The sequence below is a fragment of the Thermobia domestica genome, chromosome 14 (genome assembly GCF_964235325.1).
Source record: "Thermobia domestica chromosome 14, izTheDome1.hap1.1, whole genome shotgun sequence".
Taxonomy (NCBI): domain Eukaryota; kingdom Metazoa; phylum Arthropoda; class Insecta; order Zygentoma; family Lepismatidae; genus Thermobia; species Thermobia domestica.
Window position 1 is genome coordinate 111,175,617 of NC_137467.1, and position 16,378 is coordinate 111,191,994.

General features: G+C 35.1%; 2 protein-coding genes across 6 annotated transcripts in view; one reads left to right on the top strand and one right to left on the bottom strand.

The window, feature by feature from the left end:
• Nucleotides 1-16,378, bottom strand: part of aop (ETS variant transcription factor anterior open) — a 438,519-nt gene that overhangs the window by 225,391 nt on the left and 196,750 nt on the right. The window lies entirely within an intron of this gene.
• On the top strand, nt 15,447-16,172 carry LOC145669951 (zinc finger MYM-type protein 1-like). Its single transcript, XM_081738294.1, has one exon. The coding sequence runs from the start codon at nt 15,447-15,449 to the stop codon at nt 16,170-16,172; it is 726 nt and encodes a 241-aa protein (XP_081594420.1).

A 16,378-nucleotide genomic window follows, 5' to 3' on the forward strand; every position in this document is an offset into this window, starting at 1 on the left:
TATCCTTACATTATGTAAGGATGGCATATTCAGGATTATTATTATTATTATTATTATTATTTGAATGTTTTTGGAGCACCGAAATTTTGTGAGACGAACAATGATATGTAGAGGTTTAAGATGGGTGGTCATAGAGGAGGAAAAACCAGGATTTTTCTCTGTCTGACTCTCTAACGTAAAGATTATGTGCTGAAGTAAGAAGCATCATTATTCTACAATAGGTTGCTTTTACGTAGAATATCAATTACTTGAGTTCTCCTCCTTCGGTCTACTTACCTTATGTAGTAAATTCAAAACAATTTCAATTCAATACAAATACATTGTAAAACTTTTCCGTAATTAAACATCTAGGGAAAATTAAACATTTAATAGGGACATCTGTTATCAAAATATCCAAACACGTAGATAGAAGAGTATCTAGTGAGAAATATTGTGAAACTTTATAAAATTCTCCAAATTAGAATTAACATTTACTGGGAAACATTCGTTATGCGCCAGCGAGCATATGGTGAGCAGTGAGCACAGGGGAAATAATTACGAAACTGTTTGCAAACAAAATTAGGGACGCTAATGCAAGTGCGACAACGGCATTTTTTCTTTTTTTGGTATCGTCATGAGTTTTACACATACGTTACAATTTAATTCTTTCCCACATAAAAAAATAAATAAAATAACCGTAGTGTAGAGATAAAAATGACAACGGCACTTCCATGAGATCGAACCCGCTACCTTCAGCATACAGACTCATTGCTTTAACTAACTGAGCTATTTGTTTTTTTACGTGAACTGAGCCTGTTCCGGTAAAGACGATATTTCATTACGATCGTCCTACCAATTCGTCCTTTTCCATAGATAATTTCCACTATTTGCTCTATCTTTATGTTAATACTTAGCATATATTCATATATTTGGAGTTTGCAGATAATGCATATAATAAGACATACTAGAAATATTCGTTAAAAGTTTAGTTTGTAGATTTAATCCACATTTCTCTCAATGACATAGATGTCGCTGCTTCGTGTTGAAATGCAGAATTCCCTCGTGTTCTTGAAAATTTCCCACTTTAGCAGAGTTGGTAATTCTCGAGATTTCTGTCGATTTAATGTTTTTTGCTTCTAATTTCTTCATTTTAACCTAATATCTAACACAAATATTAAAAACGGGTTTGTTATTAACCTGTCCTGCTGGGGAAACCTTCCGAAATTTCGAACATATAAAGAAAACGGAGATATTTTCAAAAAACTTCAAAATAAAGAGACGCGTCATTTATTTTGCTCATGGTAGTACAACAGTGATAAACCTTCTGGCATTGAATTTGTATGTATAATATTCACGAGATGTCTGCAGCAGATTGTTTTGTATTATGTTCCATTTGCAACCCTGTGTGTCACCTGTGTTCAATGTATTCAACCATATCGACTTCGGGACTGTTGAGTGGTAAGATCAAAATGGCCAACTATCAAATTGAGGAACTAGCGGATACAGTTTTCGTGTATGGCAAAGTTGGTGGTTGTGGGCGAGTGGTAGCCAGATTATATCAAGCAAGATACCCTGCGAGAGAAACACCTCATCATTTCTTTTTGCGAATGGTTTAGCGCGGCTTAGCCGCAACTGGAACTGTGTTACCGGATATGCACGACACTGGTGTTCAGTGGACGTCAGCATTCCTGGTTTAGAAGAATACGTGTTAGAAGCAGTGGAACAAAAGGTTAGTCCCAGGACCAGCCAAAAGGCAGAATTCTTTGCTTTTAATAATAATACTGTGTAATACTATAAAGTTATTACAGTTACAAATACAATAGACTATTGAAATTAGTGTTAAAACCAAATCATTATGAAATCTTTTCTAAATCTTATCCAATTCATTAGCTTAAGAGTCAGCAAGAGTCCCAATAAACAGGTATCTTGGTTTTATATATATATGGGTCGTACTAAGTTAACCCGCCACTTTCAGTCCTAGGCTTCCATAGGATTACTGAATTGTAAAGTAAAGTAGATTTGCGTTGATTGACAATCCCCATTGTTGTCCTTATCTTTACAGACAAGTAAATGACGAATAATATTTCCGAACTCTATATTATGAAGCTATAAACCTAAGAAATGTAGCGGAGGTCACGCGTCCCGATACACAAAATAGGATATTCAGCTCCTTATTAAAATTAAACATTAAATTGAAAGTATATTCTTTTGATGTTACAGTTTACTAAACATATAGAAATATAAACGTATGTACCATTTAATCTCCGCAAGCAATTTATGTGGATAGCACAGACCTCTAAAGTCATGTCTCGATATTTCTGTGTAACGGAGGTCATACCATCAAGCGATGTCATTACTCACCGCACGAAACCTGTTCAGAACTGGCAATACTAACTAGTGAAAAAAGATGACGCGTGTGATTAGTGACTGCAGCTGAATCGAGCAGATAAGCAATCAATTACGCAGGTAAGTGCAAACTATATTAAAAATTTCAGGCATGACTTTTGAAAACGTAACAACGGTCGCCTGATTCAAAGAATAAGTTGATTCCTGTATGTAAAATAAACTACTGTTTTTTAAATCACATTCACAATGCTAACATTACTGAAGAGGCCAGCACGATTAAGCCCACGTGCGAACGATAGCTGAAGCTATAGCCCGAAAATGAAACGGCGGTCACTGTAACAGCGGTCACGAATTGGCCATTTTTTTTGCGTGACCGACGATACAAAAAATGACCGCTGTTACATGCGTGACCGCCGATACTTCATGTTTCAATTAGATTCTTTCTAATGATCAAGCTATATAAAACTACAGAATTAAGGATCGCAAAGAGTAATGGAAAGTCTCTTAGAAATATTTGAAATACGAGATGGATTAGAGGCTTGTGTTTATCTCTCAGCATGTTTTACAATCTTATTGATTGCTTTACTTTCTTTCAAATACAAATAAGTTTAGGAAACCATTCGGCCTTTCGTGGAGTGAAATACAGACAGAAGCGGAGGTCACTGAAAAGTGATTTAGGTCCTTCTAAGAATAGCACTTTTAATATTTTATTGTGAGGCATCTAATATTAATTGAAAGTATACTTTATTAACGCATAAAGTTCGTAGTATTGTACTATTACAGAATGGTATGAAGATTTTTCACAATTTTCCTAAACAAAGAATCAAGATGCTGCGTTCAGTTTGATATTTTATTTTATTTTGTCCTACAGTGTATGGTAGGAAAAAGGGCCTGCTTCTAGTTTGTTGGAATTATTCTGCAAAACACTGATTACGCTACGAGATTTTGTAGATCTTTTCAGACGATGATCAGTATTTTTAAACGAATACGTTTTATAAGTTAAAATTTGAAACCTCTGCTTTACAGGTATTTGTTTCTTTTTACTTCCTATATAGCGATGGATGTTCAGATTCCAACATCTTCAAAATTAGAATCTACCCTACGGAGGTATTTACACGATCGAAATGAAAATCTTTCACAGAAGAAAGTCAGGCAAAGAAGGAAGCTTAGTGGTTCGGCACTTGAAGAAAAAACAAGGAAGGATCGAGACAGACAACGTAGAAGACGTGCAAAAATGACAGAAGATGAACTTGAAAAGAAAAGAGAGTACGACTTAAGAAGAGCTAGTCATTAGACAATGGGTAATTGTGAAGCTCGGTGGAATATTGTACCCTGGGACTATTACTAAATTGGACAGTTGTAATGTGATACATGTAAATGTAATGTAGTATTCAGGGCCCGGACAGTTCAGTTGGCCTAAGAAAAAGGATACACCTCCTTATCGCTTAAGAGATGTAAAGGCTATAATAGATCCCCCCGTGAAAGTCATGACACCAAAGAAGCGAATATTTCATTATGCATTTCCTAAATGTGTTCTGCTTTGTAATTCTGCTAAGTTAGACTAAAGGACGGTAAAAAGATGAAGTTGCCATGTTAGCTGCGAAAGTGTTCAGAACAAAGTTTTTTGTATTCTGTTTAAACTTATTTTATTTAAGAAACAAGTAGCCTTTCATCTTAATCTCTTAATGCATCACTAACTTTGGAGAGCAATATTTTGAAGACAAACTAATTTGTAGTACTTCACTATTGTAACTAATGAGAAAAATATATGCAGAAAATATTTAACATATACAGTTCAACATTTTATTAGGTAGTAAAATACTACTTGTCAACAGACCTACTCACCTGATAAAGTTACGATAATCATGGATATGTATCAATGCCACTGTCGAAGTAACAGCGGTCCATGGTAAGTAACAGGATGTCACAGGCATTGTAACAGCGGTCACACAAGAAATATAATTAATATAAATTGGGTTTTTACATTTCTAATAATGTTCTACTGTTTTAGTTAATTGGTTTGCAAAGCTTTACTGTAAAAAAATGCAATCAGTCCACTAGTAACGATATTAACTGCAGTAAGTAATCTAATTCACTATTAAATTTCTCTTTTTTCTGAAAAACAATGGATTTTTACATTTTATTGACAATCTACATCAAATTTTTATATAAATTTGAATTAAATGCTCAAAAGAAATCACAAAAATATTGACAAAAATGGATCATAATTATAATCCATTTTTTGATTGGAAATTAATTCGATCATGAAAGTGTGACCTCCGTTACAATTTTCAAAATAATCACAGAAAGACGTGCGTATACCCAGCGACGTACGAGATATTTCATGGAATCATATAGTGCACTTGTTTCTTTGAATCATAAGCTAATATAAGGCAAAATTTCAGTCTTGTACAATAACTAATTTTTCACGATTTTCAGTAATGAAAGTGGCGGGTTAACTTAGTACGACCCATATATATATATAGGGTGTAACAGAAAGGTACACCAAAATTTCGGTGGATTCCTTATGGCTAGATAAGGAATGCCATCCCCAAAATCCTGATGCAAAAAACAAAATAATAATAATAATAATAATAATAATAATAATAATAATAATAATAATAATAATAATAATAATAAAACACATAGATACCTTTACCCGTCCACCGTGGTACCCTCCACATACATGAAATACATATCAGCTGAAAGCTTCATCCTTCAGAAACACATTGATACCAAAATTACCTTCCTAGGTTAGAGGGCAAGCTATTGAGGTTTAAATTGAGTCATACTAAGGGGCGACCAGAATGTGACTATTTCACAGCATCAGATGGCTGAATGGCCGTAACTTTGTAACGATGTATTTCCTGACATATGGTCATGTAAATTTTTTGCTTGTCTACCCATAAGGAATCCATCCCTGAAATTTTGCCATATCTTTTTGTTACACCCTGTATATATCCATGTGTATTTTTTATTTAAGTGGGAGGGCCCTTTTGCGGATACTGGTCCAGCTGCACAATTTATAGTATTGCACCATATGGCCCATGAACCATGGGTAATTCGGCTATCGAAAATGTATGTGCTAACATATTCTCTGGTTGCCTTAAGCACTTAATTATTTTGCTTAATCCACCCCTGGCTATAGATTACTGTTCTTCCTTCCCAATCAGGGGTTCTAGATCCGAATTCGATGGCTGACCCTCCTGATTCACGGTATTGCATTTTTCAGTTCTTCCACGTGGATGTAACTGGAGATATACGCCATCGCCAATTTTCTCCTCCTTACATCACAGGTATTAACGATTCAGTGTACTGCTCTACATCTTCTCTTGTTGGTTTATCATATCTGTATCTTTGACTAGCTTGGGATCCCATCCATTCATTGACAATAAAGCTGGACTTATATATGTACTCACTTATTACATATTTCACATATTATATTTGGATCGCTTGCCAAAAGTTAAGGGCCAATCTATGTTTGTTCACTTTCTATTGTAAGGCAGAATATACATGTTCATAATGTTCTATGTAACTCTATCCTTCAAAGTGTATAGAAACCACAGTTCTAAATTTCTTAGTTTTGTTTCATTACTGTATTACGTTCGGTTTCATTCATTTATTGAATAAACACCCCTTTCCAGCACTAAGGCTCAAGTGATGAGACCTATTAGTTGGGGTCCCAACCACACAAGTTTCCATTTATTAGAATCAAGTACCGAAATGAATATCGAATCCGGAATAGCAATCAGAAACGAAAAGACGCTAAGTTCAGAAGCATGACTTTTCACGTAGCAGAAGGCCATATTCATATATTTTTGCAAAGAATTATCTTAAGGAGTCAGACTCAGAAAATACATATTGCCAAGCAATGGAGTAGACAGAAAAACATTATACGAGGTTAGTAATTGCAATATCGAAGAGCGCATGCGCACGTACAGACACCAAGAATAATTATACAGCACATATTTTATACTGGCCTGTGGTTAGAAATGTTCCACCTTATATGCATAAGAAGCGCCCACTTTCAGTGCGTGAAAAATGTGGGGTCCATAGTATGTATCTATCTATTAAAATGCTACAGTACCAATTAAGAGCGACCGTGCTCTAACCTATAACTTTAGCATTCAAACCTTTGATTTACGATTATTTGTGATTTCACGTTTATAACAAAGACAGATATTTTTAAAAGAGTGTACTTTAAATAAATTACTTAAAGAAATATTTTTCACAAGGTTCATCCTTTTAAATTATTGTTCAAAGGCCTTTGCCTTTAGTAAGCCTTCTCCGAAATAAATGCAAATGAATTGTACTGCCATCTTTGGAGCTCTTTTTAAAATACGCATATATGTTTGCGGCCCATCCTTTCGACAATGAGATCTCAGAAACTACAGGCTCTAGAAAGATGACGTTTTCACTGATCGATTGCAAATTTCATGTAGATTGTCCAGTTCTAATTGAATATTTAAAAAAACATGGCCACTATTTCTTTATTACATTTTTACGGGTGCATTGGAAGTGTTGAAATTTAAAAAAAAACTAAAGCATCATATCCTAAGCATTATGCATTCCAACACCACACTGTTGTATATAGGGGTTGTATATGTCCCAGGCGTTTGTTTCATGGCCAAATAAGAATGGGGATAACCATTTCTCCAGTCTAAGATGAACCTTTTTTTAGAGTGTTTTGCCCAATGAACACCATATATAACTGACATTATATTAATTTTGTATGTAATGTATTTGCTTATTACATACTGCATGCAAGAAGAAAGAAAACACTGGTCATACATGAATTAGAAACTCCAACCGGAAGCAGGCTCAAATCTTGCAAACGGTGCGAGATATTCAGAAAAATAATCGAAAAATCTCCCCTTTATGATACCCCTTGGCTTTTTTTTTAATCAATACGTCTTTCATTTGTGCCTGTAAAGAGACATGTACAGATGTTGTAAGGAATGATAAGGAGATTTATGCTCATATGCGAATGATGCGCTGTGTAGAGAGGGCAGGTTCAGCTAGTATATGTACCTTAAATTACAAAATATGATAGAAATAGTACAATCTAATGAAAACAAACCTGAATAGTTTCTTTCGATTATTTAAACGAAGTATTTTCTTCAGACAACTGAAAAATTATTCATATTTTTTAAATCTTTAATTACTATTTACCAACGTAAACTTACTGACAAACTTCTAAAATATTTCACAAAGAATGAGACAAAATTTGTTTTAAAAATTCTAACATTCCACTGTACAGCCCCATCAGTACTATTTCCATCCTCTTCTAAAACTGCACGACATGTTAAGGGCTGTAACATCCAATATTGTTACAGATACAGAAAAAGTACATGGTAAAGAACAATTTCTACAATTACAACGATACATTTTGTGTGGTTCATCGCTTTCACAAGAGCATTTAATCAGTTTTAATATCTCAGAGGGTGTTATGGGTACATCTTCTGGCAAATTTAAAGACACTAAAGTTTTCTGACCAGTGTCTTACAGTATCCATACATAGTTGGGTGTAGTTTAGGTGAATGTGGCAACAACACTTTTCCACACACATGTTCGCAAATATGCACGTTTGACGTTTTCGGCAAAAGCCTCGTTCATCGGAGGGAGCGAGGAAAGCTGTGGTACTTGAGAACAGTTTCTCCCCATTTTTTTATGCCACAGTTTTATTCGTGCCTCTGTATTAGTTGTACAGCTTCCTTTACCATAGGATTTTGTTACAAATAGTGACGCATGCTCTAGAACACTAGAAATGGTGCTCTATGGTCGTCCAATAATGACAGGGAATATCCATCCGTAATGGTTTTAACAACTTTTCCTTTACCGATACTAATGTGTAAAACTGTAGTGTCACAACCACTGAGAGCGTGAGCGGCCAAAATATTTGGAATGATTTTCCGATGCTCCAATACAGTTGCACCAATATCTACGACAGTTCGTCCATGCACTGGCGATTCCATTAACATTTCTGTTGTAATGTGTTCCAGGAAGTGGGGAAATGAACAAGCAAGAGAAAAATTATCGATGCAATCCGATATTACAGTTACTTGAGAGTCTCCAGCCAGAGCTACTTCTATTGCTTGTTGCGCTAAGATATCAGCCTCTTTATGTGAAGTGACCAGTAAATATTTTAAGACATTTTCACTAGGCGACATTAGAATTAAAGAACAGCTTGCACCATGATATGAGGCATCAAATTAAAGATCTTGGTAAGATGCCGTTACACGCTAACATTTTGTGTCACAGATTCAAGTCGCATCGTTTAGAAGGAACATGTGAACAGTGAATATCACACTTAGTACCACACTTTCTATAATATATTTTATAAGGTATAAGTGACACTATCCTTAATGTATCGTTTAATGGATAATGGTTTAATCATTTAATGGTTACTGTCATATGAAAACAGTATGGTTACTGTCATATTAAAACTGTCATATTACTTCTAAGTAAGTAAGTCCCAGATTTTTATCTATGAAGTTGACTAGTTTCTGTATAAAATCCAACGAGAAAGATAATTCAGAATATTTAAAATAAAATAATGAAACACTAAATCTTTGTATAGCATAGTAGAAACAGAAACTACAGTAACTTAAAAATAATCAATTAGGTAATGAAATATTAGCATTAGAATAACGTTAACAAAAATTTGACCGAAAAAGTGAAGAAAATATTAGAAGATTTAAGGATGGACCTTCAAATCAGTGGAAGACAAAACTACTATCTAAAGCAGGTCTGTCCAATAGGCGTTCCGCAGTTCTTAGAAGCAATTGCGTGTGGCTCACAAACGCCCCAATAATATTTGTCATTTAATATATTACATTTTTTGACACTTAATTTTTACTCATTTTATTCATTAAAAGCAAAATTTTTGAATCTGAAAAATCACAATCAAAATCTTAATAACTAGCTTGAAAACTAAAATATTACTCAGTTAAAGTAGCATTATCACACAAGAAACAATGTAACTTTAGCACTAGATGCGGCTATATATATTCTGGTCCTTATTTAACTCCGGATCTGGTAGTGTTTGAATGTTTGTCTTCTGTCTTTAGTTTATGAAAATTTTGCCACAGCAGGTCTAGGATCATAAAACACTGTTTCAAAACAATTAAGAGCAATATGCATTCTTGAGTTTACAGCTTCCCTTGAATAACTCGACTGCTTACTAGTTTTCAATATTATATGAACTGATACTGCTTTCTCGGGCCCAGCGCTATGTGGAATCAAACAAATATAAGATGATACCAATTTTGAAAATACAGAGATGAAAATACAAAGGTCTGGACACCTTTAAATAGAGAGATAATTTTGCTGTGGAGTTACTCAAATTCAAAGGAACAGGAAATTTTTCAGGAGCAAATAAAAAATTATCCCCTGTCAAAGAAGAAACTGCACATTTTCCAAATAAATTTTCGACTTGGACGCGTACTACTTGAACTACTTCATTCACGCTTCTTGCCTCGATGAGTACATTTATTGAATTCAGGATGCCTTGTTCCTCATCATGAAGAAATTTTCGGAGATAAATTCTTTGCAACTCAATACCACTTCTGTCCTTAATGCGGACCAGCACCTCTTAGTGAGGACAAGGGAGTTGACAGCACGTCATTGGGAAAGAGCTTCCAACCCAGAATGAGACGCGTCATCATGTTCATCACTTGTAACATTATCGTTATTGAGCAATCCTTCTTCTAGTCCACTAGGATAAGGTCCTTCTATTAAAATAAGACGCTGTATGACAGTTTTTTCTTCATAATTTCTATGTCTATCATGGTTATCATTGATTTTTGACATCCTTTTTTAAGCGTTTCAAGGTGTCTCAATAAGTTCATCATGAGACAAATGAGATGTTGATCACCATCTTTTCAAAGACGCAGGAATCCTCTGGCAGTAGCTTTTTCTACTTTTATTGCTTCTGCATTTTCAGTGATTAATGTCCAGTGCTTTTGTATACATGGTAAGTTGTTTGAAATAGCATGACTCAATTTTATCAAGTGTTCGACAAAACGCACCTCGAAATAAGCAGGAAATGGAAACGAAATCTTTAAATTTTAAGTTCCATAATTATGCCGGCTGGGCTAAAGGAGACGGTGATGATGAGAATTGAATGCAATGGTGGAATTAATAAAGTGGGAGGAAACGGGTGAACCACGAGAAAACGAACGTATAAGGTGTTTGTCCACCACAAAGTTTACTTAGCGAGAGCTGGGATCGAACTAGGGACCCCATGCACCAAAGGTAAACAGTCTACCACTGAGCCACCGCGGGCCCCAAAATAAGCAAAAAAAAAAAAAAAAAAACGCACGATTGAGACATTTGTTTACTTGCCAATTTTCTCAAGCTGTTCGAAACGAAGAGCAGATTCTCGATAATAAATAGCAACTGGCTTCTTATTATTCTTCCAATTTTTTATTTCTGAAATTGTTGATTTCAAATCAGTAAGAACCAAATCCGTTCGGTGGGCAATGCACCATACACAAAGAATATTTCTATCGAGATATTCTTTCATCCGAACCCATAATCCACTTCTTTCGATTGTATTAGCCTTCTCACAATCAGTAGTCAAGCCTGCAAGTTTTTCTTTGGCTATGTTAATGTATTGCAAACACAGCTTAATTGAATCTAGTTCTTCTGCACCTCGTATATCGGCTTTACTTTTTCCTAGGAACACTGTGGTTAATTCTAGATTCTCCGATAAAAATCGAGCCATGATACACGTATTATCAACTCCGTACTTGTCTACAGAACCATCAATTAAAAAAAAAAAACAAACAAACAAACAAAAAAATTCAGCCTTTTTCAATTTATCTGAAACTTCTTCCCATCTCAAGACTGCCAACAATATCCAATATTTCTCAATACATTACCGTGATTCTGTATTGTAGTGCTGAAACGGGTGGGTTAAATTCTGGAAGTTCTGTAGGTAATCCATTTTCTTTGAAAACCAATTATTATTATGTTCTATGTTCCATGTTATTATGTTTATGTTCTATCCATTTCTCTTGCATTTTATCAAAGGTTTCAGCAGCAATATGAGCATCTGTCGTCAAATAATCAGTAATACGTTCCACTTCTTTCGGACTATCGCATCTTATTCCATCAGCAATTGGAATTTAAATAAATAAATAAAAATAAACGTATTTTTAATTTATTGTGTGGGAGGGTGACTGCTCGTGTGCTTCTGTTTATCATTGAAATAGTAAGTAAAATAAGTAAAATAGTCTTCATGCTCTTCGGTTTTAACTGTGAGGATTCCGGATAAATCACGTACAAATTTCCAATATATACACTTCTGTTCTGCCTTTCTTCATGCCCCCTCCCATCCGAAAGTCCGACTTTTTGTAAATGTAGTCCACTTTTATGGGTAATTGTACATACTCTTTTGCCAATAAAAACAAGGAGTAACTGATTTTTTTTTTTCAAAGATGACGTCGATTTGCCCGCATTATGGCTGTTCAATAGGCGACACTAGCTACGCCTTTCAAGGAAATTTCGAATGCAATATTTTCTGGACCAGTGAGAAACAGTTTATGCCATCCAGTATTTCCATGGAATTCGAAATCTTGAAAGAGTTCCTGGCAAATCAAATGAATGGTTTGTTTGTTTTCTGCCAGAACTAGTACAACTTTCTGTAGAGGGAGAGGAGTTGTAAAATTCAACATATACAGGTATACTCGAGATACACCTATTGCTTTTACTCTTCTTGCTGCATCTTTTGTAGGCATATTATATTCCCTGTACCGGTCAGAAACGAGATATACATAACCAGAATTTAATTTTCTCATTATGCTCATTTTGAATTGGTCAATGAAATCACGTACTATGCCTTTTTCAGCCCATTTGATGCAGAACATACGAGTAAGTGCTCCTTCATCAATTATTGTTGTTCCTTCTTCCTGATGTTTAAATCTTTGGGAACACATGTACTCGAGTACATACAACTATACAAGGAAATATATGGGAATCTCTCAATGTCATCCATTATGAATGCACATGGCTTGGGATCAAACTTTCGACTCTTGAAACCAAATAAACGATCCTGCAATGTGCTATCGTAACTCTATAGGTTTGTTGCTGAAAGCAGCGTCATTGTAAATTTTCTACGGAAGGGGAGGGACCATTCTCCGCCGATATGAGTTTCAGTTCTTTTTTTTCTTCTTCTTTTTTTACACGAATTTTACTATACATTTGATCAAACAATATGTGTTTATCACACTCAAGAGAGAGAGAATTACATCCTCCTTTCCTGCCCAAATGACGCTCCTGGAACATTTGCATGCAATCACGGGGAAACAAAATGAAATTAGCCATTGAATAACACTCATTTCTGTCCATAGTTTTTAGAGCTCTGCGCCCGCAATACAAACTTTGGAAAGCACAAAACCTATTGCCGTGATTAATAATTTCCATAGATTTCACAAGGAGCATCATCCTACCTTGATGTGATATGTAGTCTTTGAAGAAGGGAGTGAACGGAAATAAAGGCGTTTATGTAGCTGTGGGAATATTTTGAGACTTTTTTTAATTCAGGCTCTACAAAGGCATTTCAGAACAAACGAATGAAAGAGACTGTTTTAGATCTATAGAGCTTGCAGGGTGGAAAAATCATGATTTTTTTTTAATTTTTGTTGATTTTTTTTATTTAAATCGATTTTTTGGTTTAAATCAAATCTTTCTCCTAGTATAATACTGTACAAGTCGCGAACTGAAGAAAAAACATTAGGAGTTAGTATTAAGTGTTAATTATGTCATTTAAGTGAAAATATTGGGGTTGAATTTTGAATTAATATAAAATCGTTAACCTATTTCAATCCCAAACAATGTTTCTTAAGCATTAAGGAAAAAGTAAAGCAACTTTTATCAACATTACACTTTTTTTCACAAAAGTTTGATATTTGTAGGGGCATATTTTTAAAAAATCGGAACGAGCTTGCGGCATGAAATACAGTACATAAATTTCGCGCCTAAAGTTATAAAATCTAGTTTAAATGAATTCCAAAGTAAACTCTAGGAAAATTTTTGTCCACGAACTTTCACGTCGAGAATGGGCTGAAAGAAGAATATGCGTTGTCGCCATTATTATTCAGTTTGTTCTGCAGTACGCTATAAGAAGAATCAAAGATAGTAATTAGGGCCTCGAGTTGAATGGTATTCAACAGATTATAGCGTATGCGTGGGCTCCCGATCGAGGGCAAGGGAGAGTTCCCCCCCTCTGAGTATCGGAACCTAAATGTGATTTCTGACATGTCTGACAATATCTGTCAATGAAGAACGGCATTAATATTAGTCGAGTTAGCTTTCTTGGACACATTTAAGGATTTTTTTATATATAAAAATTAGTTAATCGACTTTTTTGCGTTTCGTATATAAATTTGCACGCAGAGTGTGTCAATCGGCAGTAGCTAAGGTTATTTCCTTAACTTTGTTTCATTTATTGTCATTGTACAAACAGATAGAAAGTCTGGATTTTAACGTTGAGTATGTCTAATTATGCTCTAAAAGTATATGGAAGAACATGCACATAAAGATATTTGTAAGATGATGTGAGAGGCATTCTCGAATGCCGCAAAAGGTAAACTGACATGTGCTACGTAAAGCAAGCTACAACAATGTCTAGTGCATAATATACGGAGAACCAATTTTATTATATTTTTCAAGTGTTTCCGTATATATTTGACAAAATTTTAAAAGTGGAATGTTTTTTGCTTCTCCTGGAAAGTTGTGGTTTTAACACATAGCGGTTCGTCGAGGTGCAGCGACGATATGCCTAGTTCCATACTCATTTCATGCTATTTCAGCAAATAATGTGATATAACTGCAATATTGTTTGTTTTATATTCCTTGTATTCAGTTACTTGACAATGCAAAAATTCCCATTCTATTGAGAATGAGGAATCAAGCTATGATTTCTGTATGGTTGTTCCTAGGTACAATAATTTTCGTCCAGTAGAAAAATTCTGAGAAGGGCCGGGCCCCCGGCCCCCCTCTAGTTCCGCCTATGCCTTCAGAAGTTTGTTACATTAAGTTACGACCTGTGTATATATATGTACGACCTGTACAGAGAGAGAGATTATATAGATATATGGGCGCCGTTTTATACATTAAGACCCCCAAATTTGTTTAGTAACGTAAATAGTTAAACTGTGAAAACCACTTTCTAGACAAATACTTTTTAACTAACTTCACACGGCGCGGTATTGTATTTGCTTATTACATACTGCATGCAAGAAGAAAGAAAACACTGATTACAGCTACATGAATTACTCCAGCTGGAAGTAGGCAAACGGCAGTACCGGCGGAAGGGCCGGGCGAGCCGGGCGACCGCCCGGGGCGCCAAATTTTAGGGGAGTTTGGGGGCGCCAAAATCCTTGCTAAATTTATATTATTGTGAACGGTGAACTAAAAATTAACTTTTTCATAAATTGTGTAGCAACATTGGTTACTACCTCATGCCATAGGCCTCACTCTTTATAACAACCCCGGTTTCTTCTTGAATCTCCTATAAAGGAAATCCCTTCATCCCTTCACCTTATTTGTCTATAAGAAAAATCTCCGCTGACAAAGTTAAAGGCTATTGTTGAGAGTTGGGAGTTCTAAATCTAGCATTTTTCTAAATAGTCGAGCATTTTTTGTCCCTTGTAGCTCCCATTCATTGAATTTGGTTGTGAATGATTCTGCAATGTGCTGTAGTGAGGCTGTAAATTTTTTTTGCTTTATTGCAAGAAGTATAAAATTATTTTTCTAGTTCCACATATCGTTGGTCTGTTCTGCAAAAACATATATCCAATTTCACTTTGAAACCTCTTAGTGATACTAGATGGGAGAGTTGTATTGATGCTGTCAAATCGTTTCGCTACCAGTTAGGAGAAATTTACGATGCTCTTTTCGAAGCATCAAAGGACTCAAAGATACACGTTATGGGCAAAAATAAGACTTGTTCCCTGGCTAGGAAGCTCCTGAATTTTAAGTTCGTTTGTGTTGTGGTGTTTTGGTATGAAGTTCTTTCTTGTGTTAGTGTGATTAGCCATGTTTTCCAACAAGAATCAGTGGACATTCAGTAAGCAGTTGATCTGCTTAAGAAAACCAAGTGTCGCCTTGAGAACATGCGAAGTGATGAAGGTTTCCAGAATATTTTGGTTGATGCCAAAGTAATTGCTGAAGAGCTCGACATTCAACCACAATTTGAGAATGAACCAAAACTCCGACCTAGAAAAGTCAAACGACAATTTTTGTATGAATCTGAAGACGAACCGATTAATGATCCATACAGTGCGTTTAAATGTAACTTCTATTTTTACACATTAGACACAATTATCTGTTTCCTGAATGAAAGATTTCAACAACTGAAGCAACACAGCGAAATATTTGAGTTTTTGTATGACATCCATCCAATAACGGACAAAGAGTATTTACTAAAGTGTTGCAAGGACTTACAACTATCTTTAACAGACAAAGATCACTGTGATATTGACGGATTTCAGTTATATCAAGAGCTCTTACTTTTACCTTCATTTCTCAGTTCTGAAAGTGGGAGCAAACCGTTGCAAGTACTTACATATATTTGCAAGAACTCCCTTATTGGGTTATTTCCAAATGCAACTATTGCTCTAAGAATCTTACTAACTATTCCTGTAAGTGTAGCTTCAGCAGAAAGAAGTTTCTCCAAGTTGAAACTTATAAAGAACTACCTACGATCAACGATGACGCAAGAGCATCTTGTAGGCCTTTCTATGATGTCTATTGAATGTGATGTTCTGTGTGAGCTTGACACTAATACTTTAATTAAAGACTTTGCAGAGAAAAAGGCACGAAAAGTTAACTTTACTTAGCATTGTAAACAAGTCAAAGGACAATTTGCATTAAAACTGTATAAATATATAAAATTATATTACTGTATTATTTGTATTACGAAATCTTTGTACAATGCTGTTACAAAATATATTTATATGTTCTTTTGTTCATATATGTGTTCTCTTTCGCAGTTAACAAGGTTGTTTATGTATATATGTGTAAATAAATGCTGTATCGCCGTTGT